Source organism: Elephantulus edwardii, unplaced genomic scaffold (assembly GCF_000299155.1).
Source record: "Elephantulus edwardii isolate Elephantulus edwardi_28Jun2011 unplaced genomic scaffold, EleEdw1.0 scaffold00186, whole genome shotgun sequence".
Taxonomy (NCBI): Eukaryota; Metazoa; Chordata; class Mammalia; order Macroscelidea; family Macroscelididae; genus Elephantulus; species Elephantulus edwardii.
Window position 1 is genome coordinate 105,931 of NW_006399936.1, and position 27,165 is coordinate 133,095.

The 27,165-nt window shown below is 50.9% G+C and overlaps 1 protein-coding gene across 2 annotated transcripts; it reads left to right on the forward strand.

Moving 5' to 3' along the window:
* Window positions 1-5,094: 5,094 nt before the first annotated feature.
* EPHB4 (EPH receptor B4) lies at window positions 5,095-26,413 on the forward strand. Of its 2 annotated transcripts, XM_006896456.1 has the most exons (17): window positions 5,095-5,631; window positions 8,172-8,242; window positions 8,494-8,781; window positions 9,613-10,009; window positions 11,838-11,993; window positions 12,258-12,590; window positions 12,958-13,082; window positions 13,471-13,636; window positions 15,506-15,608; window positions 16,017-16,081; window positions 16,201-16,314; window positions 16,403-16,650; window positions 23,301-23,516; window positions 23,802-23,951; window positions 24,417-24,610; window positions 24,781-24,936; window positions 26,277-26,413. In XM_006896456.1, the coding sequence occupies exons 1-17, from the start codon at window positions 5,580-5,582 to the stop codon at window positions 26,404-26,406; spliced, it is 2,964 nt and encodes a 987-aa protein (XP_006896518.1). In that variant the 5' UTR covers window positions 5,095-5,579; the 3' UTR covers window positions 26,407-26,413. The 2 variants fall into 2 exon arrangements, with proteins under 2 accessions (XP_006896518.1, XP_006896519.1); XM_006896457.1 differs by lacking the exon at window positions 24,781-24,936 and having other exon boundaries at window positions 5,509-5,631.
* The last annotated feature ends 752 nt before the right edge of the window (window positions 26,414-27,165 follow it).

Here is a 27,165-nt window from a genome sequence, read left to right on the forward strand (position 1 = left end):
CAGCGCAGGAGGGGAAGACCCTCTATGAGATGGATTGATTCGGTGACTGGGGTAATCGGGATGGGTGTGTCAGAGGCGGTGCGGTTGGCGCAGGAATAGAGCAGGGTTTAGAGCTGTTGTGCATAGGGTCGCTATGAATCGGAAACGACTCGATGGCACATAACAACAACAAGTCAATCACTGCCCAACACACTTTGTTTTCAAATGGAAAGATTAGCTCGCATTTATTGTTTTGAGTGAAATTTTACAAAGTAATTTGGTTCTACGTTCAATTATTCATGCATATTTGTTTTATGACATCAATTATGATACACACAATATAAGTGCATTCTTCTCATTCTTAACTTATAATTCTCATTACCATTAATCCTTCCAGCCTACCCTTTCCTCCCTTCTGAGCTTTCTCCCTGGACTATATGTGGTGAAATGGGATGGGTTGCTTTGTTACACACAGGAGAAATTCTAACTACAACAAGACTGCTCAAAACAAAAAAAAAAAAATAAAAAGACTGCTCAAAACAACTGTCACCACAAGGACAGCAAGTATCACAACCCACTGGCTGGTCAAGGACACCCACACAAGTACTGGCAGGATGTGTGTACACATTAGTTGATCATGGACGGGGAACAGGAGCAACAGCCTCGGGATTTAGAGCTGTGAAGTATCCTCATCATGAGGAAAAGGAGGATCCCTGGATGTGTTTGAGTCTGTGGAACAATCACTATTTCAGGTACTGACATAGGCGCTCACCTGTGTCATTTACAACTCCGGAGTCCTTTGCCTGGGAAGTGATCATGTGTGATCTGAGGGTGGAGATAATGTTCTGACACCCAGGGGACAGACCTCACACTTCCGAGTGCTGCAGGGGGGGTGGCGGGGGAGGGGGGAACTAACTCAGATGTCATCTCCATGTGCAGGGTGAGATGATGAGACTTCCACCATGTCATAAAATACCTCCTTAGGTGTCATAAGGCGTTTATTGTTTCCATGTAGTATACAGGACTGATAACCAAAAGGCTGGAAGTTCCAGTCTACCCAGAGGGACTTTGGAAGAAAGGATTTAGTCTATTTTGGAAAAAGCAACCACTGCAGACTCAACAAAACGTTGCTCTTTAAAAACAAAACAAAACAAAACAAAACACATTGCTCTACTCTGGCACAGGGTCTCCAAGAGGCAGAGGAGCATTGTTTTTTTCCAATAGGTGGTTCAGAGAATTCTCATCAGTCAACCTGCCTCATGTTGGCCAGTGGAGGCTTGCATGCTGCTAACGTGCTGAACTTGTTTCCACAGAGCTTCTAGACCAATACAAATTGGAGAAAAAGCCCTTATTTACCTCCAGAAGTCAGCCCCATGCAAAGTCTATGGATCACAATGGTCTGATCCCCAACAGGTTCTGGAGCTGGTGCGTGACTGGTGAGTGCTTTGCTCGAGTGCATCAAGGGACCATCATGAAGGCAACTAAAAACAATACAAGACCTTGAAGCCAGGAGCTCTGGTGGCCTGATGGCAAGAAGTTGTGCTGCAATCCTGAAGGTACACAGTTTGAATCCACCAGATGCTCCGCTAGAGAGGAGGGGCAATCTCCTCCTGTGCCAGTCAGATCTGATCTGAAGGTACACATACAATAAAATAAAAAAAGCTAAAAAAAAAAAACCCAAAAAACAGGTCTTGAAGGCAGAAAACAGGTTTTATAAATCTGGCACAAAGAGGAGACAGCTTTTGAGGGGTACTCTCCTCCCAGATCTGTAATAAAATGCTTACGGATATTGCAAAACAGAACAACAAACAACAACAACACACCAAATCCGGCACAAAGTAGATGTTTAATGAAGATTTTCATCATTCTTTTATTTGTACTTGCTGGGTGGTGCTGTTAGGTGCCATCCAGTCAACTACAACTCATAGTGATCCTATGAACAACAGATATGAACCTTGCTCGATCCTGTGTCATTCACTTGATGGGCTTGAGTCCATTGTTACAGTAACTCTCTGACTTTCCATCACTTCCAGCATGTCTTTTTCCATAGCCCCTCCTTACAACATAACCAAAATATGTGAGATGATCATATATGAGATCACCATCCTAGCCTCTAAGGACCATCCTGGTTGCACTTCCTCTAAGACATATCTCTTTGTTCTTTTGGCAGTCCATGAGATATTCAGTATTCTTCTCCAACACCCCAATTCAAAGGCATTGATTCTTCTTCTGTCATTCTTATTCATTGCCCAACTTTCAGATGCATAGGAGATAACTGAAAGAGACTATGGTTTGGATGGGGTGCACCTTAGTCTTTAAAGTGGCATCCTTGCTCTTTAGCACTTTAAAGTGGTCTTTAAAAGCAAATTTTCCCAATGCAACATGTCTTTTGATTTCTTGACTGTTGTTATTGTAGTTGTTGACCACGGATGCAATAGTTTGACAACTTCAGTCTTTTCTCTGTCTGTCATGATGTTGCCTATTGGTCCTGTTGGAATTTTGTTTTCTTAATGTTGTCCTAGTACCCACTGTTGTTGTTAGGTACTTTCAGGTATGAACCATAGCAACCATAGATCCTGTCCTATCCTGTGCCATCTTCATAGTCTTTGACATACTTGTGTCCATTGCTGCAGTCACTGTATCAATCCACCTGGTTGTCTTCCTTTCTTTCACTGACTCTCCACCTTTCCTGCCGTAATGTCCCTCTCCAAAGAATAGCTTCTCCTAGCATCATGCCCAAAATATAAGATACAAAGCTTCATCATCTTTGTCTCCAAGGAGCACTCTGGCTCTGCCTTCTCCAAGACAAATGTTTGTTCTTTTGGCAGTCCCTGGGATGGATGTTTAGCACTCTTCTCCAGAGCTCAAATTTCCTGGGACCCACTAGGAAATGAATGACATATGAGACAAACAGACTGTGTTCTAACTTATTGTTATGTACCATCAAGTTGCTTGTGACTCATAGGGACCCTATGTATGATAGCTCTGAACCCTGTTCTGTCTTGAGCCAACTTTATTGTCTCTGACAGACCTCATCCAAGGTCTTCCTCTCTTGCGCTGTCCTTCTACCCTTCCAAGGATAATGTCCTCTCCAAGGACTGGTCCCTCCTTGTAACATGGACAAAGTATGTCAGATGGAGCTTCAGAATCCTTGCCACTAAGGAGCTGCCTGGTTTCACCCTCTCTAGGATGGACCTGCTTGTTCTCCTAACAGTCTGTGGTATGTATATTCAATACTCTTCTCCAGCGCCACAACTCAAAGGCAGCAATTCTCCTTCTATCATCCTTGGTCATTGTTCAGCTCTCTGATGCATAACAAGTAATTGTGAAGACCATAGCCTGGATCTGGCACACCTGAGTCTCTAGACTGACATCATTGCTTTTCAGTACTTTAGTGAAGTCTCTGACATCAGATTTTTGCCAATGCAATTCATCTTTTGATTTTCTGGCTGCTGGGGGTCCTAGTCCCCTGGAGTCAGATATATATGTGAGTTGTTATCAATGCTTATCAACACTTTGTCACCTCTGCCTCACAAGCCCTTCTTTCCATCTGCCTCTTTTCTCTGAAATAAGTCTCCCATTATTCAGACCACGTTTGGCCCTCTCTCTACCTGCACCATCCTACTCCTTAGGAGGACACTGCATCGTCACCAAACGAAAAAGAAACCAAAAACTGAAGGCAAATTGAGGGCAGAGCCTAGGAAGGTACAAGAGACACAACAATTAGAGGCTCGACAATCTAGGGGACAGTTCTCCGGGGTGAAGCGGTGGGTAATCTGGAGGGAGATGCTGAGTGAGAAACGGGGAGACTGAATTTGGAGGTGGTTGATCATGTGGGAGGAAGGGGTTCAGAGCCCCCAGCCTAGTCTGTCTGGCTCCAGCCAGGCCGGCTGTTTCCTGCCCTCGGTGACCCCCCACCCCGGAGCAGGACCCAGGCAGGGCAACAAGGAAGGGCAGGGGTGTGGGGAGCACCTCTTGTGGCAGGAAGATAAGTGCGCGGGGACAAGAGGTCACCGCAGGTCTGGCTGTCCTCTTGGGGGGGCGGGATTGGAGGTGTTTGGCAGCTCCCCAGTCATCTCCAGACAACATCCCCATGAATCTCTTTCAAGGTCTAAGCCCGTTCCTTCTAGCCCTTCCACTCACACATCCCACACTATGTAGGGGCCCTGAAGAAGTGGGGTGCGGAGCGGAGCACTGCTTTTTTGGATCCTCCCATTAACTGATGGAACTTGGGGGGCGGAGGGATTTGGCAGTGAGAGGAAGGGCCCCTCCCAGCCATCCCAAGGGCCCCCAGGAGCCAGACAGGAAACAGCTTCAGGAAAGACAGCAGCAACAGCCACAGGGACACCTCCCAGGGGTCAGGGTTGCTGGCAGGAGGGAAGCCCCCACAAAAGTGAAAGGTGATTTGGTATTCCTCACCTACACTATCTTTTACTTACCCTTATGTCCTCGACTGTTCTACACTCTTCCACCTCTCTACCTGATTGTCCCAAGTCCTGGCCGGTTGTGCACAGTAGGTCTGCAATGTTGTTGCAAGACTGTAAAAGCTTGGGCTCCAAGGCTATCTAAGCGAGGTGCATTGCCTCAGGGCGTGCTGGGAGACACTTCATCCCCCCAAACTGCTACTCCTTTCTTTTTGCCTTTCCTTCCGAAGTCCCCCGCGCCTACGAGGGGCAGCGCGAATCCCGGGGTGGAATCTAGTCGGCAGGAAGGTCGGAGCGGGCTTTGTGTGTGTGTGATGCGCGCTTACGCGCACGCACGCCCGAGCCGCCCTCGGTGCAGCTGGAGGGGCTTCTTGGCGCCCTCGTGTCGGCCGGGTTCGGACTTGCCACTGGGGGTCCGGGCCCGGACACGCGACACCTCAAGCCGGGCGCACGGCCACCGAGCACGTCCGGACGGTCCCCCAGATCCGCGCTCGCCGCCCCTCCCCCTTCTCTAAACTTTCTCCCAACTTCCCGACCTGCTCCGCTCGGCCCCGCTCGCTTCCCTCATGAATTATTCAGCAGAGCGCGCTCCAATCAGCGCGCCCAGGCCCCCTGGTCGAGCCCGGGCTGGGTGGGGGGGCTCCCCACCGCCCCCCGCGCGCCCCTCCCTCCCGGCCAGGCGCCGCCCGGCCCAGTCCCTGCTCGGCCCAGCCCCGGCCCGGCCCGCCCGGCCCCGCGCCTTAGTCTCCCTCCCTCCCTCCCGTTCCAGCCCGCTTGGGCTCCCACCTTCCCTGGCGGCGCGGCGCGGCGCGCGATCGGCCGGACGGCGCGAGCAGCACGACTCCTGGGAGGGGGGAGACCGCGAGGGCCGGCCCACCCCCAAGTCGCCGGGGCGGGACCCCGAGGCCCCGGAGGGACCCCTGACTCCAGCCACGTCTCGCTCTGCGCCCCTCCAAGCCGCGGCTGCCAGGACGCCCCCCGCCCGCGCGGCATAGCCGCGGGGCCACACCTGGGCGCAGCTGCCCGGTGCCCCGCATGGCCCCGCGCTGAGCGCCGGGACCGAGAAGGCCCGTACGAGGATTCGGTGTCGTACCTGCTCGCAGGCGGGAGGTTCAGACCTGGGGGGGCTAGCGCCCCCCAAACTCAGATCAGATCAAACTAAAGTGCGGCGGCGCCATGGAGCTCCGGGCACTACTCTGCTGGGTTTCCCTCACCGCCGCTATAGAAGGTGAGTCTGCTCAGGGCACCCCGCGTCTCCTGGGGCCCCCAAAGTTGGAACTGGGAGTGGAGGGGCTGACCACTTTCTCTGCTCCCACCGACACCCCAATCCCCCAATACTTCTGACCAATGGTGCTGGAACGGGAGGGGGGCGGGGAGGAGGCGGCCCAGCGGGGGAGTGGAGTTTTCTTTTGTTTGGGAAAGAGATGGAGTCGAGCTCCGTCCCGGGACATTCCCCAGCCCTGGCTCCCCAAACGCGTACTCTTGACTCCAGACGGCTTTGGCAAGCCTTCCTTTTCTCCCCACCCCAGTCTTCAGAACTCCCCAGAGTTTCTGCCCCACTTCTCACCTCGCGCCAAATGTGAGGAAACGTTTCTGGAGGAAAATCTACGGACAAGGCAAACCTTCAGGCTAGGCCATAAAACCACCCCCACCCAGTTTCTGAGAGTTCACACCTTGATCCTACCATTCCTTGGCCTGGCCCAGAGGCCCCCTTTTGCACTCACGCTGCAGCCCCCCACCAGTTTCTCTGAAACCCGGGGCCCTTGCTGCAGAAGTCAAACTTTGCCCTGGCTGCCCCCCAACCCTTTAAAAGCTCTCTATGCCTCAGACCAGCCTGCATCTTAGAGACACTGGCTTTTCTTCAACCCAACAGGCGAGCAAAAACTGACCTACACAGCCCCCAAGTTGTCCTAATTTAATCCTAGTTTAGTTTCTTTAAATGTACATTTGCCATATTCCCTCAAATAGTTCTTCCTTGTATCTCTCCTCTCGGGTCCCCTCCAGGGGAGAGCTAAGAGCCCAGCAAATTGATCCTAGATCCCCAGTATCTTTCCAATGAGCTGTCTCCTCTCTTCTTTCCCTGCCTGGAATCATAGGGGTCCCTGGGGAATGAGCCTTAGGGGGCTGCTGAAGGGAGGAGTTAAAGGCAATTAGAAAACCCTTCTCCCCAGAACTGCTCTGGGCTGGGGATCAAAGACGAAGTGTGGGGAGGAGTGAGGGGAAGCTTTCACAGATTAGAGGAAGGAGTTAGGGGAAACCCTGGGAGGAGAGAGGAGGGTAGGCTCACTAGGATAAGTGTGCTGAGAAGGAGAGAAAAATTCCAAGAGGAAAAGGGACTTATAACTGTTCTAGCTGAGTGCTTTCCATGCCCCAGGTCTGTGCAGGGCGCTTAGGTTAATGAAAGTGTTACTTGCATTGTTACAATAATCCTGGGGGTATGAGCCATTAATGGCCCCATTTTCCAGATGAGGAGACTGAGGGTGAGTAAAGTTATCTCACCAAGGTCAATGTGCTCAGGGGACGGTGAAAGGAGAGAGACAGAAAATAGCCCTAGTGTAAGTGGGAAGTGGAAGTAAAGAGGCAAGAAGACAGGGTTCAAGGTGAGCGTGAAGCAGACAAGATAAGGAGAGAAAGTGAGTGATCAGAGCCGAGAGGACAGCCCTAAACAGACAGTGTGTAAATTAGAGACCGGAAAACACTATCCAGATTGAAACAATGGAGGGTGGAGACAGCTGCCTCTATCCACCGGCTTCCCAGAACCAGGGCATCCTGTCCCCAGCAGGCTGGGCTGTCTCCTGCCACCCATGGGAGCCCGAGGGCGCACCTCAGGGTAGCCAGGTTTCCCATCAGCCCCGTGGACACCACCTAGTTCTGGGAAGGAGGCTGCCTGTCACCCTGTTTTCCCCTTGTCTGCAGTCTCCATGGGCCCAGGTGTGCCAGTGGACCCTTCGAGAAGGCTCTCTCAGTGGCCCTCCCAGGCTCCCATTTCTGCCCTTATGGTGCTTGGTTTCTGAGGGCAGTCCTCCTGTGGACTCTCTGGCCTCTCCTTCCTGCTCAGAGCTGTGTCACTTCTGCTAACCTGCCCCTGCCTCCAGAGCCCTGTCCCCATCCCCTCCCCCCCAGTGCCAGAGCAAAGCCAGGTGTGTGTGTCCCCTACAACACTCTTAAAATCTCCTCCCCTTTTTATTCCCATAACCAAATCCAGATGTGAGGCCTCAGTGGGGGCCTGGGCGAGAACCCTAGCATCTTGGCCTCCAGCACTTGCTACTCTTCACAGAGGGCAGCTCACTGTAAGCGGACAGGGGATGTTTAGATAGTCGGGGCACCTGGTGTTGGCAGGGCTATGCTCCAGGCGCCGAGAGTACCACCTTCCTGGAGACAACACTAATTTATTTTGTCAGACACGGGTGGGGACTTGGAAGAGGAGGAGGAATTGGGATGGGAGTTGCTGTCCCGGTCTCCTGAGGCCAGGAGATAGGGAGGGGTGGTCCCCAAGCCAGCAGCCATGGGGTCAGGGTAAGGTCAGGGCTGGAATTTTAACCCTTCTCCCTCTGTTTTAGCAGCAAGGGTCATGGAGACTGGCACCACAGGGTCCCCGGACGCCACTGGTGCCTGCCAGCTGTTAGGGGTGGGGTTGGTGCTCAGAAGCAGAGGCCTAGCCCAAGGCCTGCTATCTCCTGAATTCTCCACCACAGAGCTCAGTTCCTGGGACCCCATCTTCCTGGTCCTTCCCCCAAGCCTTAACTGTCTGCATGTCTGTTTGCCTAGAGACCCTGCTGAACACAAAATTGGAAACTGCAGATCTGAAGTGGGTGACATACCCTCAGGTGGAAGGGCAGGTAAGGGCTGGGCCCAGGACCCTGGGGTGCGGGAGGAAAACTGAGGAAGAAGGGACATCTCTGTTGACTTGTCTCCCGTAAGCCCTCGTTGGATCCTGAGTGGGAATTTCTCTGTGCCCCTGCTCCTCAGGCCCTCCCTGAATATTGCTGCTTACTACTCGCTCTTCCCACCACGCCTACTTGATGAAAAACTCCCCTTACACACTTACTCGAACCTCCTCAGCGGGCCCCCTTGTCCCTTGTGTCCACAGTGGGAGGAACTGAGCGGCCTGGATGAGGAGCAGCACAGCGTGAGGACGTATGAGGTGTGTGACGTGCAGCGGGCCCCCGGTGTGGCCCACTGGCTGCGCACCGGCTGGGTCCCCCGGCGTGGCGCCGTTCATGTGTACGCCACACTGCGCTTCACCATGCTCGAGTGCCTCTCTCTGCCGCTGGCCGGGCGCACCTGCAAGGAGACCTTCACTGTCTTCTACTATGAGAGTGATGCTGATACGGCCACGGCCCAGACGCCATCCTGGATGGAGAACCCCTACATCAAGGTGCCTGGGCGCCCTGGGCAGGCCTTTGGCGGGGAAACTGGGGACTAGGAAGCAGGAGTGGTACATTTGCAGGGGTGGAATAACACCTCAATGAGAGGAAGACGCCTGAGCGAGATGGATTGACACAGTGCCCCCCACACAGTGGGTTCAAGTGTGTCAGAAATGATGAGGATGGCACAGGATAGGACAAAATGCAGATCTGTTGTTCATAGGGTTGTTAACTGCAACAAAAACAACAGGAGAACACTTAGGTCCTGGGCCTGACACCACGGGAGGCCCAGGCCTTGGGCCGCTCCACCATCCCCCTGTGCTCAAACCACCCTATGCTTGTCTCATTCTCAGACTCTCCTTCGCCCTTTCCCAGCCCCAAGCCTTTGCTCCTACCTCCCCTGGAAAGCCTCTCTTCCCTGCTCCTACTTGTTTTTTTCTTGATTCCAGCTCAGGTCTCTGTGACGACTTTGCTGGTAATCCTTGCCCCAGGGCGTCCATCACTCTATGCGTATGCCTGTCCTAGCGTTTGGCGTACTTTATAATTTATCTGTTTTATTCATTTCCGTTTCCACGACACTGAGGCCAGAGCCTGGCAGAGAATAGGTGTCGATAAATGTCTGTGCAGTGAGTGAATGGAAGGCAAAAAGGGTGCAGGGCAGGAGCTCCCAAAGTGCTGAGGGAGAATGTTGGGACATGCAAGAAAGTGCATGTTAGGGAAGGTAGAGAGAAGGTTCTGGAACAGGAACAGAGGAGGTGAGGAAGAGGGTGATCTGGGTAGATAGCTCACACCTGGTCCTTGGAGTGTGGACAACAAACAGCAGTGATGCCCCATCCTGGCAGGTGGACACAGTGGCTGCGGAACATCTGACCCGGAAGCGCCCTGGGACCGAGGCCACAGGGAAGGTAAACGTCAAGACACTGCGCTTGGGCCCCCTCACCAAGGCTGGCTTCTACTTGGCCTTCCAGGACCAGGGCGCCTGCATGGCCCTGCTGTCCCTACACCTCTTCTACAAGAAGTGCGCCCAGCTGACCCAGAACCTGACCCACTTCCCGGAGACCGTGCCTCGTGAGCTGGTGGTGCCCGTGGCAGGGAGCTGCGTGGCCAATGCAGTATCCACCCCGGGTCCCAGCCCCAGCCTCTACTGCCGGGAGGATGGCCAGTGGGCTGACCAGCTGGTCACTGGCTGCAGTTGTGCCGCAGGGTTCGAGGCCACCGAGGGCAACGCCAGGTGCCGAGGTGAGTGAGGGCCGCCAACGCCTTACACAGCTTGCCGAGTTCATGGGAAAGGACTCTTGGGTGCTCCCCATCCTCAGCCCTCTAGACCTGTCTTATTAAATTTCCATTTTGTACATTTTCTGTTTTCTTAGGTATTCAACTAGTGGGGGGCCTGTTTTCCGATTCCCCCATCATAATTCTGGCTTCTTCATTGTGGATTTGGGTTTTTTGTTTTGTTTTGTTTTGTTTTTTAAAGAAAACACAGCTTTTTTCTAAGTGACACTTTATTTTATATTTTTTATTGTTGTTGTGTGCCATTGAGTCAGATCCGACTGGCACAGGAGGAGACTGCCTATCCTTCTCCAGTGGAGCATCTGGTGGACTAGAACCACATACCTTCTGCATTGCAGAGCAGCTCCCTGCCACTAGGCCACCAGAGCTCCTTCACTGTGGATTCTTTCTAAACCATTTCCAACTTGCTTTCTTGCTAGGTAGATGTAGGCTAGTGTAGGATGCGGGGTTGCCCTCAGATTTGGGGCTTAGAAGACAACAGGACTATGGTCTCCATTTTTGTTCATTATACAGAAAACCAAAAATCCAAACCCACTACTAACAAGTAGATCTGACTCATTGTGAGCCCCCCACCGGGATTCCAAGGCTGTAAATCTTCAAAGGAGGGGACTGTCTTCTCTCAGAGGAGCTGGTGGTTACCAGTGCAACACTGTGTCATCACAGTTCTTTTGTGCATTAGAGTCATACCATTAAGTTTCCGCTAACTTATTGATACAGGGAGCTCTGGTGGCTTTGTAGTAAGAAGCTGTGTTGCAATCTTAAAGGCACGCAGTTCGAATCCACCAGCCACTCTATGGAAGAAGGATGGGCAGTCTCCTCCCATGCGATTTACTGCCTCTAAAAACCTGCTGGAGGCTCAGCTGTTGGTCAATTCCCACTTGACAGCACATAACAACAGCAACAATTTATTGATAATATCAAACTCATTACACTTTTTCTCTAGAGTGTGGTTTTTAAGCCTGGGTTTTATGACTTGAATTTAATGAAATGTATGAATTTTGATAGAAGGATAAATGACATCTTTGTTTAAATTATAGAAATAGATGCAGGAGTGGCTTCCACTTCTTAAACAACATGCTTCTGGAAACTCTATGAACTTTGAAAAGTGATGATAATTCTAGAAAGGTTTTAGATCTTTTGTTCATAGGGTTGCTATGAGTCGTGCTCGATTCCACAGCAGTCAACAACATGTGTGTATGTGTGTGTAAAATAAATAAATGCCATTGGAATAGAAATGACTTTACTTTCACTAAGATCTTCTGAGGCTGCTCCTTCCTTGTGGAATGTAGACCAGGCCATGGTAACACCAGGCTGGGCACCATTCAGATTATCAGTTTATGGGCAGTCCCCCCATCCTGGCACACAGCCCATCACAGCTGCTTGAAGACTCATTACTGCTTTTGCTCCCTCAGGACTTCAGCATCCCAGTGTTTATTAGATCAGCCACTCTCTCTTGTTGATAAAGAAGTGCCCCAGTTGATAGGTCATAAACTTGTTTTCTTAGTGTTTCGGTAATTACCCCTCATAATTGGTCCTTTGAATTCCTGTGTGTTTTGTGGTGTGCTTTTTATATCCTGGGGGGGGGGCACTTGTAGGCATTACCAGGGGCCAGTTGGGGTCAAAAAAGGCTGTGACTTCTTGTAGAGAATGAGAGAGGGATTTCTGCGACTTTCCTTCCTTCCTTCCTCCTGCTTATAACTTCACGTAGCCTTCAGAGCAACTGAATCTTTTGGGGGGTCAAGGGCGTGTGGTTTTGATGAACCTTTCTGTCTCTCAGCCTGCCCTCAGGGCACCTTCAAGGCCCTCGCAGGGGAAGGGTCCTGCCAGCCCTGCCCAGCCAACAGCCACTCCAACACCATCAGCTCATCCATCTGCCTGTGTCGCATCGGATACTTCCGGGCCCACACAGACCCCAAGGGCGCACCCTGTACCAGTAAGTGACCAATGACCAGGGTTGGTTCATTGGGGAAGGAGTTTGGCTGGACCCCTGGTCACCACCATAGCCCCCATCTTTCCAGGGCTTCTCCCTCATGACCCTGGCCTGCTGATCGCCAGAGGGGACAAGCAGTGACATGCAATGACATATGCCATTGCCGTTAATAATTGCCAGAGCTGGCCTCTGGCTCTTGCCACAGTCCCCTCCTGCCCATCCATGGGTTCATGGGTCTCTGACTCCCCGGCTCTTTCTCTCTTACAGCCCCTCCCTCTGCACCTCGAAGCGTGATTCCCCACCTCAACGGCTCCTCCCTTCTCCTGGAGTGGAGCGCCCCCCTGGAGTCAGGGGGCCGTGAGGACCTCACCTACGCACTCCGCTGCCAGGAGTGCCGACCTGGGGGTTCCTGCACGCCTTGTGGAGGAGACCTGACCTTCGACCCCGGTCCCCGGGACCTGGTGGAGCCAAGGGTGGCAGTTAAGGGGTTGCGACCTGACTTCACCTATACCTTCGAAGTCGCTGCCTTGAACGGAGTTTCTGCCTTGGCTTCAGGACCTGTACCCTTTGAGCCTGTCAATGTCACCACCGACCGGGAGGGTGAGATGCAGCAACCTGCAGTCGGTGGGAGGACCTGTTTGTGGGAAGGGACAGACAATGCATAGACAAGTTAAAGGCTGGAGTTCTCCCTCAATAAAGTAGTTATGAAAATGGCACAGACTGGGGGTCCCCCAGGAAAATAAAGGGAGTAAACCTTCTGAGGAAAGGGTGATGGGCATAGTGAGACTCTGAAAGAAGCAGAATCAAGGGTGGGGAGTCTGCTCGAGAGATCTGGGGACAGAGAATCAGAGAGAACTACTGAAACCACCCAAGCACTGAGACGAGTGTACCCAGCAGGGGAAAGGTTAGAAAAAGATGGGGACAGACCTGCCATGAGGGAGGACCTCAACATCTTTGTCTCTCTCAGTGCCTCCCCCAGTGTCTGACATCCGGGTGACACGATCATCACCCAGCAGCTTGAGCCTGTCATGGACTGTCCCCCGGGCACCCGGTGGGGTGGTCCTGGACTATGAGGTCAAGTACTATGAGAAGGTGAGACCAGGTTCCAGCCCTGGGTCAGGGGCTGGGCAGGGGACCGGGCACTATGGGCCAAGACCATTCCAACTGTTCCCCTTATTAGCTGTGGGCCCCTGGGCTTTGCCAAGCCTCACTATTCCCATCTGTAAAGTGGCTGTGATGACATAGGTTTGCTATGAATCTGAACCCTCCCAAAGCACATAACAGCAACCACACTGGGGTGCTGCAAGGATTAATTGCAGCATGGTGTATTAATTACAAGGCATGGTGTCTGTACACAGAAGCCACACCTGCCCCACTGCTGGACTAAGAAGCTAGAAATGGGGACACAGGGTGAGAGGAGGCAGGAAAAGCAGCAGAAATGGGGCTCCCCGGCTGACGGCCATTGCCACCTTCTGGACAGGGTGCAGAGGGCCCCAGCAGCATGCGCTTCCTGAAGACATCCGAAAACCGGGCAGAGCTGCGGGGGCTGAAGCGGGGAGCGAGCTACCTGGTCCAGGTGCGGGCGCGCTCCGAGGCTGGCTACGGGCCCTTTGGCCAAGAGCATCACAGCCAGACCCAGCTGGATGGTGAGTGAGCCTGGGGAGCAGGGCAGGGCGGGGTGCTGCCCAGCTACCTGGTCTCTGCCCCGCAGGACCTCAAAGTGACCCTCTCCTACTCCTTCCGTCTCTACCTCACGGCACCTTGACCTGCCACATGCACCTAGGGTGTAGACGTCAGTGCTGGGGTGAGTCTGGCTCCCTGCTTACCTGCTGTGTGACTTCTAGCCAGACGGGTCCTTCTGCACCCCATCAAGAAAATGGTTACAATTGAACCCATCTTCGATGCAGGGCTTCGAGAGTTGAATGAGGAAACACATACCGTAAGGTGCTGCACTTGTGCCTTCCAGCCCCTTTAGTTAGAAAGCTCCATTGAGAAGTAACCCAAACATCATTTGACGTTGTTGTTGCTGTTTTTAGGTACCACCAAGTTGAGTACGACTCATAGCGACGCTATGAACAAAAAAATCTGAACCCTGTTCTATCCTGCACCATCCTCACACTTCCTGACACACTGCAGCAGTTACCTTGTCAATCCACCTGGTTGAGGGTCTTCCTCTCCTTCACCCGCTCTTCACCCTTCTCAGCATCATGTCCTTCTCCACGGAATAGCCCCCTCTAGCAACATGTCCAAAATATGCCAGGCAAAGCCTCATCACTCTTGCCTCCAATGAGCACTCCCGCTGCACCTTCTACAAGACATAGCTGTTTGTTCTCTTGGCCGTTCATGGGATGTTCAGTGTTCTTCTGCAACACCACAGCTCAAGGGGTTATTGTTAGTTGCCGTTTAAGGTATATAAATTTAGTAGTTTTTGGTCCACTTGGATTAAAGCAGCCAATCACCACAATTTTACAAAGGTTTCCGAACTCCAGAAAGTAGCCCTGCACTCCTTAGCCCTTAATCTCCAACCCCACAGCCTTCCCTACTTTGTCTCTATCGACTGGCCTCTTCTGGATGTTGTTATGTGCTGTCCAGTCGCTTGCGACTCATAGCGACCCTATGTACAACAGCCCTAAACTCTGCTCTGTCCTGTGCCAATTGCACTATCTCTGACACTCCCATCCCGATTACCCCAGTCACTGAATCAGTCCACCTCATAGAGGGCCTTCCCCTCCTGCGCTGTCCCTCCACCCTCCCAAGCGTGATGTCCTCCTCCAAGGACCGGTTTCTCCTTACAACATGTCCAAAGTATGTTAGCCGGAGCCTCAGAATCCTTGCCTCCAAGGAGCTGCCCGGTTTGACCCTTTCCAGGATGAATCTGTTTGTTTTCCTAGCAGTCCATGGTATTCTCAATACTCTTATCCAGCACCACAGCTCAAAGGCATCAATTCTCCTTCTATCCTCCTTGGTCATTGTCCAACTCTCTGATGCATAACAAGTGATTGCAAAGACCATGGCCTGTATCAGACACACCTTAATCTCCAGAGAGACACCATTGCTCTTTAGTACTTTGGAGAGGTCCCTAACAGCAGATAGTGACCTTGTGCCTGGTGTCCTCACTTATCCCGATGTTTCCAAGAAGCATCTGTGTTGTAGCACATGTCAGACTTCATTCATTTTTCTCATCAGATAATATCACACTGTACAGATAACACCACATTTTATTTATCCACCAATGGACACTTGAGTCGTCTGTGCATTTTGGCTTTAAATAGAATTTTTACCTTCTGGAGCCTGTCACTCCCAGAACGTATATTAGGACAAAGTCAAAAGCCATAATGGTAACAAGATTAGAAAACTTGCCCTCCTGCCTTAGAAGAAAATCTGGAAACCACTGTGTTTTCCTGACACAGCCTGGCCTGTGTCCACTCTCCCCAATGGCACTGTTGCTGAGGCCTCACTCACTTCTGGAGGCTGCAGCTGGGGACCCCTCTGATCACCAGCTCTTTTCTTCCCAGAGGGTGAGAGCTGGCGGGAGCAGCTGGCCCTGATCGCAGGCACCGCGGTGGTGGGTGTGGTGTTGGTCCTGGTGGTCATCGTCATCGCTGTCATCTGCCTCAGGTGAGCACGTTGGGATCCCCATAGGGGAAGCCCCAGGTAGGTGACACACCCCCCCCCTGCATCATAACAGCCATCCTGGGAGCCCCATGAGCCTGTTTTCACCTGAGACCTCTCCAGCTCCACTTTCTCTCTTCCCATGCTGCGCCTCTGGCAACTTAAAAGATCTGTGACTAGGGGAGCTCTGGTGGCCTAGTGGCAAGGAGCTGCAACTACAATCCCAGAGGCACACGGTTTGAATCCACCAGATGCTCTTCCGGGGAAGGAGGGGCAGTCTCCTCTTGTACCAGTCAGATCTGATTTGACGGTACACTCACACAAAAATAATAAAATTTTTAAAAAAATTTAAAAAATAAAAAAAAAAGATCTGTGACTCAGTTTTGCCTTTTGCTTCTTTCCTATGGGCTCCAGGAAGCAGAGCAGCGGGAGAGAAGCCGAGTACTCGGACAAGCATGGACAGTACCTCATTGGGCATGGTGGGTAGGCCTATCCTGGAGGAAACGAGGGCAGGGGAGGAGCCAGGATCTGGGAATAGAACCTCCGAGTCCAGTGGGAAATGACTTCTTTGCTAATGGTTCTCCGCACAATCCCTCAGGTACTAAGGTCTATATTGACCCCTTCACATACGAAGATCCTAATGAGGCTGTGAGGGAATTTGCCAAAGAAATCGATGTTTCCTACGTCAAGATCGAGGAGGTGATTGGCGCAGGTACAAGGAAGGATGCTGGGTGCCTGGGGGTGTGGACAGATGGGGGGAGGGTGTGGAGAAGGAGGGCTGACTCGTGTCCCACCTACAGGTGAGTTTGGTGAGGTGTGCCGGGGGCGCCTCAAGGCCCCAGGGAAGAAGGAGAGCTGTGTGGCCATCAAGACCCTCAAGGGCGGCTACACAGAGCGGCAGCGGCGTGAGTTCCTGAGCGAGGCGTCCATCATGGGCCAGTTTGAGCACCCCAACATCATCCGCCTGGAGGGCGTGGTCACCAACAGTGTGCCTGTCATGATCCTCACCGAGTTTATGGAGAACGGTGCCCTGGACTCCTTCCTGCGGGTGAGTCCCCCAACTGTAACGTCTCACGTTCTCCCCGTTTCCCTCTGCTGGCCCAGAGCTACCACGGGGCAGAGGCCACTGAGCTCAGAACCCAGGCAGATGGCCCCATGTCCCTCTCCCCGGCCTCTCACTGCTGCTCTTCTCCATCCCAGTTATTGTTGGCTCGATTTTAACTCTCAGCGACCTTATGTGTCAGAGGAAAGCTGTGCTTCATAGGGTTCGTAGCCCCACCTTTGTGGAGGCAAATGGACAAGGCATTTGGGGTGACAGCCATGTGTGTAAATTACTGCACTACCAGGGACACCTGGCCCTCCCACCTGGCTCCCTTAACCCCCCAGAAAAGCCTGGGTTCCTGGGACTGACTGGGCCTTCAGCGGGGGTCAGGTGAGCCTCTCAGAGGACCCACTGCTCTGAACACAGAGGAGTTGTCATTTGAATTTGATGACAAACATTTACTAAGAGCCTCTGATGCATGCTGTGCTGTTCCCAGGCACTGGGGATAAGCTGTGATGAGCCGTGAATGAGGCCAGCAAGGGCCTGCTCTTAGGAAGCTGACAGTCTAGTGAGGACACCAGAAATTCAAAAGCAAACAAATGGACTTTTTCTGAAAAGTCAACAATTTCAGGTGTAAAAAGTTTTAAGATTATAGCAAGGTATCTGGGAGTGACGTGGGAAGAACTTATATTACTTCTGCACTTTATTTAACAGCTCTTACATTAAGAGTTGTAGTGGTGATGTAGTCTGTAGGGAGTTGCCAGGGTAACCTAAAGGTGGCTAGTTCAAATCCACCAGCAGCTCTGAAGAAGAAAGACAGGTAATCTCCTCCACTGGGATTTGTCACCTCCAAAAACCCGCTGGAGGCTCAGTTATGAGTCAGCGCTAAGCTCAAGTTTTTCATTTCATCAAATGTTACTCTTTAAATTTACTGTACATCTTTTTAAAAAATATATAAAATACATTTCCTTGGGGGTTGCAGAGTGGAGTATACTTGGAGTGGGGGTGGGGATGTGTGGGGTGGGGAGGGGATTGTGTACCAGTGAAGGAGTTTGTCTTTTGCTTTTCAAGGAGAGGAGTGAACTGGGGGTGGGGGTGGGGAGAAAAGTGCAACAATGAATGAATGGAATTCCAAAATCTCTGTACATGTTCATTGAAATTAATATAATAATTTTTTAAAAATACATTTCCTTACTTAGCAAAATGACATAGCAATTTTGCAGCACATAGGAAAATTACAATGCTTCTTCAGTATCATCTCAAACCCATTCGATACTGAAATTTCCCCAGTTGTCTCCGAAATGGCCTTTGCCTCTGGGTTTCCAGATCAAGATCCAGCTGAGGGGCGCGCAGCACGGCCGCTCTGCTGGCTGCTTGCGTGTTTTGTTTTCACGTTATTCCAGTTCTGAGCCTCTTTGAGCTCAGAGCCGTTCCTTATTGAGATGTTGGCCTGCCAAGGGGCGGGCTGGTCAGTCTTCCTCTGGACTGCCCCTTCTGGATTTACTGAGTTCCCCTCTCTGGGGTCATTGTGCTCGTTTCTCTGTGTTTCCTGTAATAGAAGCTGCAGCTACAGTTTTGATCTGTTCATAATTGATAGCTGTGACTAGGCTTTTAGAGGGTGCTCTGCTCTGTCCTCCAAGTCCCATCAGGGACCCTCGCCCCACTCTGAGCGATGATGAGGGGACAGACCCTTGGGTAGATTGGTCAGCTATGAGTTTTTGTTACGTTGATAGCTCTGTTACAGAACTCTAGTTCTTGGGGGCATACGAGGTCAGTTTTTTAAGAGAGATGACACCCGGGCAGACAAGAAAAGGCCAGTGGTGAGACAGTCATGGGAATGGTGGCTAGTGAGTAGAGATCCGGAGTGAGAAGGGACTTGGATGATTCAGGATCAGAAAGTCTGGGGTGACCACTGTCAGTGAGCTGGTGGATCATGAGGCAGATGGTGGCCCAGGTCACAGTGGACCTCATAGCCTTAGCCAGGAATTTGGATCTTGGAATATGTGTGAGGAGGCACCATCAGAGGGATTCAGGCAGGAGGGCGAGAGGATTTCCCTTGGCCTGTGTCCTGGGACAGAAGCAGAGGCCTTAGGGTCAGTGGCTACAGACACTCAGGAGGTGGAGGGGAGACGTAGGGGGACTGGGGAGAGGTTTTAGATGCAGAGACAGAAAGTCTGGACCTGCTGCTGAACTGTGAGTGGCGGGTGATGGAGAGAGAGGGAGTCAGGGGAGACGTGGGTCTAGACCAGGCGAGAATTTCCAAGAACTGAGATGCAGTGGGAAGGGGCAGGTTTGGAAGATGGAGTAAGAATTTGAGTTTCAGAGTCTGTGTCCCTGGCCTTGCAAGGCTGCAGAGGATCTGCAGCTAAACTTAGAAGATGGGATTTGTTAACTGTCTGGAGTGTTTGGTTTAAGTGGTAACAGCAAACGCCATAAACGTCCGGGCTTTAGACCGTTAAGTTATCATTGTTGAGTTATATTAACACAATACTAAGCTTGTCATTCTTCCTATTTAAACACATGCATTTACATTCAGTCATTCTTAATTACTTGCTTGTTGTCATGGTGTACCATTGAGTCAGAACAACCCCTAGCATATGCAGTTCAGAGGCAATAAATCACGTGGGAGGAGACTGCCCATCTGTCTTCCTCAGATTCACTGGTAGATTCGAACCATGTTCCTTTGCATTGGCAGCACAATTCCTCATCACTGAGCCACCAAGCTCCCTCTTATGAGACAATTTTTACAACAACATGTTAAGACAGAGATTTGACTCTGGGGTCACTGATCACACCCCAGTTCCCTGCTGTCCTCTGGCAAAGCCATCCCCAGCTGGTCCAAGAGGGCTGAGCGAAATTGTGGGTGGATCAGCACAAATCCATCTCTTAATTGTCAACAGATAACTGCCAGAGTGCTGTCGCAATAGGAACTTTTAGCTAAGAAGCCTTTGCTGAGCATTTCTTGCTTATAAAGCACAACTTTAGGATATGTATTGTTGTTATGTGCCGCCAAGTTGCCTGTGACTCATAGTGACCCTACGTACAACAGCCCTAAACTCTGCTCTGTCCTGTACCGATCTCACTGTCTCCAACACACCCACCCCCATTACCCCAGTCACTGAATCAATTCATCTCATCGAGGGTCTTCCTCTCTTGTGCTTTTTCTTAGCTTTTTCTCTTTTCTTAGCAGTCCATGGTATATCCAATACTTTTCTCCAACACCACAGCTCAAAGGCATCAATTCTCCTTTTTTCATCCCTAGTCATTGTCCAGCTCTCTGATGCTGTGATTATAACAAGTGATTATGTATAAGGGAGAAAAAAATAAATAAAAAAGCTTGCCTCCAGAAACTATGAACTTGGAGAAAAGATAAAGCTTTTGTGTTCAAGACTTTTGTTCATGAGGTCGCTATGGTCGTCTACGACTCTAAGGCACTTGACTGCAACCACAATAAGGAAAATGGAAAAATTATCTCTTAATAATGAGATTAAGAAAGCCAGAATGTAAAGGTGTATATTTGAAATGGGAAGAATTTCAAACACTGTATTGTGTTAATATAACCCAGCAGTGACACTTGTTAACATCAGATTAGAACTGACTCATAACTGACCCTTGAGAAGTTTTTCAAAGCCCGTAAATTGCACAAGAGGAGATTGTCATCTTTCCCCAGAGGGGCGGGTGGTGAATTTGAACTACCTGCCTTTGGCTTTGTAACCCAACTCCATAGCCACTAGGCCACTAGAGCTCTGTCATAAAATGATGATGATGTCATTGTTGTTGTTGTGTGCCAACAAGCTGGAACCTCATAGCTGACCCTCCAGCAGATTTTCAGAAGCAGTAAATTGCGTAAGCAGACTTCTCCCACTGAGCAGCTAGCTGGTGGATTTGACCGAACCACCAGTGCTCTGTTGCTATAACAGGAACTTGTTAGATAAAAGGCCTTTGCTGAGTGATTTCTTGGGTATAGCGCATACCGTTAGAGTTAGTGTAAGAAAAATTTAAAAATTGCCTCCTAATAATATATTTGAATGAACTGAGAAGGACGTGAAGCACTTGGTGCAGAAAGTCAAGGACTGTAGTCTTTTGTATGGATTGAAGCTCAACATCAAGAAGACAAAGATTCTCACCACTGGGCCAATTGACAGCACCGTGAGAGCTGGAGAAGAGATTGAGGTGGTTAACAGTGACAGCTTGCTCAGATTCACAGTCAACACAGTCAGGAAATCTAAAGACAGAATGCACTGGGAAAAATCTGCTGTCAGTACTGAGAAGCAGCGATGTCAGTCTCAAGACTAAGGTGTACCTGATCCAGGCCATGGGCTTCGCAGTTACTTGCTGTGCAGCAGAGAGCTGGACAGTGACTAAGGATGACAGAAGAATTATTGATGTCTTTGAGTTGTGGTGCTGGAGAAGTGTCTTTTATTTTATTTTAGTGTGTGTGTGTGTGTGTGTGTGTGTGTGTGTGTGTGTGTGTGTACCATCAAATCAGATCTGACTGATACAGGAGGAGATTGTCCCTCCTTCCCCGGAAGAGCATCTGGTGGATTCGAACCATGCGCCTCTGGGATTGCAGTGCAGCTTCTTGCCGCTAGGCCACCAGAGCTCCCCTGGAGAAGAGTCTTGAACATACCATGGACCACCAAGAAAACAGATCCGTCTTGGAGAGGGTGAAACCAAGTTTCTCCTTGGAGGCTAGGATTTTGAAGCTCTGTCTCACATACTTTGGGCACATAGCCAGGTGGGACCAGTCCTTGGAGAAGGACATCATGCTCTGAAGGGTGGAAGGATAGCACAGGAGAGGAAGACGCTGGATGTGATGGATTGATACAGTGACTGGGGCAATGGGGGTAGGTGTGTCGGAGTCAAACTTGCTCGGGACAGGACAGGCTTCAGAGCTACTGTACATAGGGTCGCTGTGAGTTGCAGGGGACTCAATGGCACAGAACAACAGCAACAATAATGTAATTAAGAATGACTGAATGTAAATGCATATGTTTGAAGTCAGAAGATTTACAAGCATTTTATTGTAGTAACATAACTCAACAATGACAGCTTATTGAGTCAGAATTGATTCCTGGCTGACCCTCCAGCAGATATTCAGAGACTGTAAATTGCACAAGAGGAGATGGCCATCTTTCTCTTGAGGGGGCAGCTAGCTGATGCTTTTGAACTGCCTGTCTTTGGGTTAGCAGCACAGCTCCTTACCTACTTAGGTCATCAGAGCTCTGTTTTAACATTTTTTTTTAAAAAAAGGCAAGCTCTTGTGGCCTAGTGAAAAGAAGCTGCACTGCAATCCCAGAGACACTAAGTTCAAATCTACCAGATGCTCTGCTGAAGAAGGAGGAATAATCGCCTCCTGTACCAGTCAGATCCTATTTGACAGTTGTTGTTGTTTGGTGCCGTCAAGTCGTGGACGACTCATAGCGACCCTATGAACGAACAACCTGAGCACTGTTCGTACATAGAGTTTCCGGAGGCAAGCCAATTCAGAAGTGGATGCCACTCCTGCTTCCAGGCTTGATTTAGTTGGGAAACTCCAGCCAACAGTGTCCACCATGGGTACCCGTTATCACGATTGGCACATCACTGTCACAGTCTTCAGCATCACAGCAACCACGAGTTACCTCTGTACAGCACACACATAAAAAATAATAATAATTAAAAAATAAAAATCTGCTAGGGAGCTCTGGTGGCCTAGTGGCAGGAAGTTGCACTGCAATCCCAGAGGTATGCAGTTCAAATCCAGATGTTCTGCTGGAGAAGGAGGGACAATCTCCTCCTGTACCAGTCAGATCCGATTTGATGATACACACACAGAAATTTTAAAAATTAAAAAAAAAGGCAGTTTAAGGGAATGGCAAAGGATACACTGACAAAGAAGATTAATCAGAACTGGCTTTGACAAGCACTGTGGCATTTGGACAAGAACAAACTGGGAGGAGGGTAGAGAGAATAGTGCAACAATGAATGAGTGGAAGCCCAAAATCTCTGTAAATGTTTATGAAAATTAATAAAATATAATTATAGAAAAAAAAATAAATATCTGAAAAAAAAAGATAACAACAGCATAGTATTTGATATTTCAACAGATCTCATTAATCATTAATCATCTGTAAAATTCAGTGACATACATAATACTTATTGTATTGATTAAATATCATTACTATCCATTTACAAAGCTTTTCATAATCTTTGAAAGAGGCTCAATGCCTCCTAATTATGAATCTCTCTTTTCTCAAACTTCTCACTCCAGGTAACTATCAATAAAATTTGGTCTCCATTAAATGCAAAAAAAAAAAAGCAGTTTAAAAAAATAATCCAAACAAACAGAACAATAGCCCAGAATAAGACATGCAAAGCAAAGTGGATTGAGGGGTAGGGAGGAAATTATGCAACAATGATTTTTCTTTTAAGTGAACTGGGGTGAGTAGAAAGGAAAATAGGCAACAGTGAATAAATGAAAATCCAACTTTTCTATAAATTTTAATTAATATCACAATTAGAAAAAAAGAGCGGGTTTTCTGAGGTGGTGGGTAGGCCTGCCCCCGGCAGGTGACCCAGAGTAGGCTCCGCAAGTGACGAGTACGGTTTAGAAGACGGGAAGAAGTGGGACACTGGGTGGGTTGTCCTCACTGTGCCCGCCTGTTCGTCTGCAGCTGAACGACGGACAGTTCACCGTCATCCAGCTGGTGGGCATGTTGCGGGGCATTGCCTCGGGCATGCGGTACCTCGCTGAGATGAGCTACGTCCACCGAGACCTGGCTGCCCGCAACATCCTGGTCAACAGCAACCTTGTGTGCAAGGTCTCGGACTTCGGCCTTTCCCGGTTCCTGGAGGAGAACTCCTCTGATCCCACCTACACAAGCTCTCTGGTAAGGCTGGGAGCTGGGTGAAGGGTGGTATGAACTAGGTGTAGGGCCAGGAGGGGAGGGAAGTGGAAAGGTGGGAGGCTAGGGGGTCCCACAGGTCTGTTCTGGGGAGCAGAAGCAGAAACAGCAAGAGGTGGACTTTTTAAGTGTCTTAGGGAGAATAGAATTAGGGGAGGGGTGGGTAGTTGGGTCCCAGAAAGAATGGAAGTCTGAACTAGGGGGAAAGCAAAGGAGGGACATTGTGTGGGCCTGTGAACCCCTCAGCACCTTTTCCTCCCCTTTCTGTAGGGAGGAAAGATTCCCATCCGATGGACAGCCCCCGAGGCCATTGCCTTCCGGAAGTTCACATCAGCCAGTGATGCGTGGAGCTATGGGATCGTGATGTGGGAGGTCATGTCATTTGGGGAACGGCCATACTGGGATATGAGTAATCAGGACGTAAGTGGTCGTGTCAAACATTTCTGTATCATTCCATCATCTGGGTCCTTGAATTGATGAGGGTGGCTGGAAGAAGTGATCTTTATTTTTTAATTGTGTTATTTTTACGTGTACCGTCAAATCAGATCTGACTGGTACAGGAGGAGATTCCCCCCTCCTTCTCCAGCAGAGCATCTGGTGGATTTGAACCGCGTACTTCTGGGATTGCAGTGCAGCAGAATTGATCTTTGCTATCAATTCATGTTGGGGTCCCAGAAGGACACGGAGGTGGAGGGCAGAGTTGGGAGGTTGTGTGGCCGGGCCATCCAATCAAGGGCGGCCTCAGCCTTGGGAATCAGAGCTGTCATTCTGGGAGACTGTGGCTTTTATCCTACTATCTGCTAAGTCCCCTTTTTGCTTGTAGCCTTTCAGTACCTTTGTGTTCCCCAGATGTCCTTACCAGTGTGCTTCTGCCCGCCACCCCAGGTGATCAATGCCATCGAACAGGACTACCGGCTCCCCCCACCCCCCGACTGCCCCACCTCCCTGCACCAGCTCATGCTGGACTGTTGGCAGAAGGACCGGAATGCCCGGCCCCGCTTCCCCCAAGTGGTCAGTGCCCTCGACAAGATGATCCGGAACCCTGCCAGCCTCAAAATCGTGGCCAGGGAGAATGGCGGGTGAGGACCCCCAAGAATGGCCCACCACCCACGAGCTCCCCCTTTGGAAGTGCCTGTCCCCTTGGTGGTATGTGGGATGGTCTCTGTTCATCCCCAAAGGTCGGCCACGGGGCTGGGCTCCCCGTCCTCCCTTGACTCGGCCTTGATTCTCGGCATCATGTATCTGCCAGGGCTTCACACCCACTCCTGGATCAGCGGCAGCCCCACTACTCCGCTTTCGGCTCGGTGGGCGAGTGGCTTCGGGCCATCAAGATGGGCAGATACGAAGAAAGTTTTGCAGCTGCTGGGTTTGCCTCCTTTGAACTGGTCAGCCAGATCTCCACTGAGTAAGTCAGGGGAGGAACTTGGGGGTCCCAGCGGTGGACACAGAAAGAAGTCTGGGCATGAGGAGTGTAGGGACTTAGACCAGACCCATAGCTGGTCTTTGGGGTCCCCTTCTGGTGTCTGCTCTGTTTTTTTCAATGGAGCAACACTAGGAAATTATTGCCTTAGAAAGGAGGGCCAGCAAAAGAGAGGAAGACCCCCAACGAGATGGATTGACACAGTGCCAAGGGCAATGGCTCATGTATGTCAGAGATGATGATGGTGCAGAAGAGGACGGGGGTCAGATCTATTGTTAAGTTCACCTACGAGTTGTACTCAACTCAGTGGCACCTGACAACAACAGCCAAGCCCAGGAGAGCAACAGAAGCTGTGGAGGCAGTGACTTTGCCCCAGCCGTGCCCACCTTTCCGCTCACACGTCCTGCTGGGGCCTCTCCCCCTCAGCCTCCTTCCCTATCTATCTCTGTGTATCTATCTACATTCCAGCCTCAGACTTCCCTTTAACAACACGTCAACGCAGGGCCAGCTTTCTCACCCATAAAAGGAGAAGACTGGAGTAGGTTTTGGAGATGCTTTCCAGCTTTAAAGTTAAATGGTTTTATGATTGTGCATCTCCCGGTGTTTGCTCCCTTGGCCTCCTCGTCTGGGTTTGGTGTTTGGTGCTGCTGGGCCCTGCTCCCTCCAGGCTAGTCTAATAGAAAGAATAAACACCAAACCAGAGGCTTCGGGGGTCCTCTCCAGACCAGACTGGGGGCTGGCATACATCTCCCCTAAATTGCCACAACTTCCTTTAACACAGGCCCTTTCTCCCACTTCCACGTCTTTCCCACTTGTTATCACGCTCCGGCAGCAGGATGGGAGGGGGCGGATGGTTTCTGCCCCTTCACTCCTGGCACCGGCGCCTTGCCTTCCTCTGCACGCCACTCTTCCTTTTCCTTCCGACTTCGCCTTTTCCTCTCTAATGCAATCTGTGCGCAGCCCCTTCTCCTAGCCTTATTTCGGGGGGCCTGTCTCTTGCTTTTCCTTACCTCCACTCTTCTCCCCTTAATCGCAGCTGGAGGGTCCTGCTGCAGCCCCACCTCCTCCCTCACTTGGCCCCACCCCAATTTCCCAACTCAGTAGAAAGCTAGCTCCACCCTGTGCTGTGGTTGTGTGGAAGGGCTATGTCCCCACTCTTATAAAATTCCTCCCCAAACTGCCAAGCAACTATTGACGTTGCCCCTTTGTCCCCTGTGGCCTTTTTGATTGGCTGGCAATCTGTAACATGCAGCCTTTCCGGAGGCACTTAAAGCATGCTGTGCAGGGCAGCCAGTGGTCTCACCCAACTCTCCTTCCTCCCACAGGGACCTGCTCCGAATTGGAGTCACCCTGGCAGGACACCAGAAGAAAATCCTGGCCAGTGTCCAACACATGAAATCCCAGGCCAAGCCTGGAGCCCCAGGCGGGCCAGGAGCACCAAGCCCTCAGTATTGACCAGTGCCTGCCCACTGGCCCCACAGCCCGGAGCGGAAGGAGCTCTGAACCCCAGGGGGGAAGCCTCCCCTTTCTCCTGGGGTGGAGTCAACGTGGGGACTCAGAGAGGCCCCCCTTCTTCCGCTCCCCACTGGATTGCACTTTGAACCCAGGAGGGTGGGGAGTTGGCAATTTGGAGAGACTGGATTTGGGGACTGTGCTGTGTTGAAGCACAGAAGTCACATGGTTGGGAGCCCCAGACTCTGGGTGAGGGAGTCCTCCCCTCAGGATTGGGTGTGACCACGGCTGGAATTTCCCAATTTCCACGGAGTTGGCTGGGTGGGAATCCCAGCACCCCTAATCCCCAGCCAGCACTTCCCCTCACCTTTCTGGGCCTTGTCCCTGCAGACCAAAGAGAGGGGGTGACCAGCTTGCCAACCCGGGAGTGATGTCCCAGGAGGAAGGGCAGTGACATGGTCCAGTGACAAAAATCACTGGACTTTGATGTCTCGACCTCGCTGCTGTCACCACTGAACTCATTTACCCTCCCCCCTTTGTAAATACCCTTCCCCCATCAGCTGCCTTCATATTGAAGGTTTTGAGTTTAATTTTTTGGTCTTGTATTTTTCCCATTTTGTTCTGTTTTGTTCTCCCATCCTTGTCATAACTTTCCTTTCGAAGGGACCTTGTTCCTATCGCCTCCCTTTACCCACATAAAAACTGGGCCTCATCGCTGGGTCTGTTTCGGGAACAGGGCCTTGGTCAGGCCCCAGCCCCCGG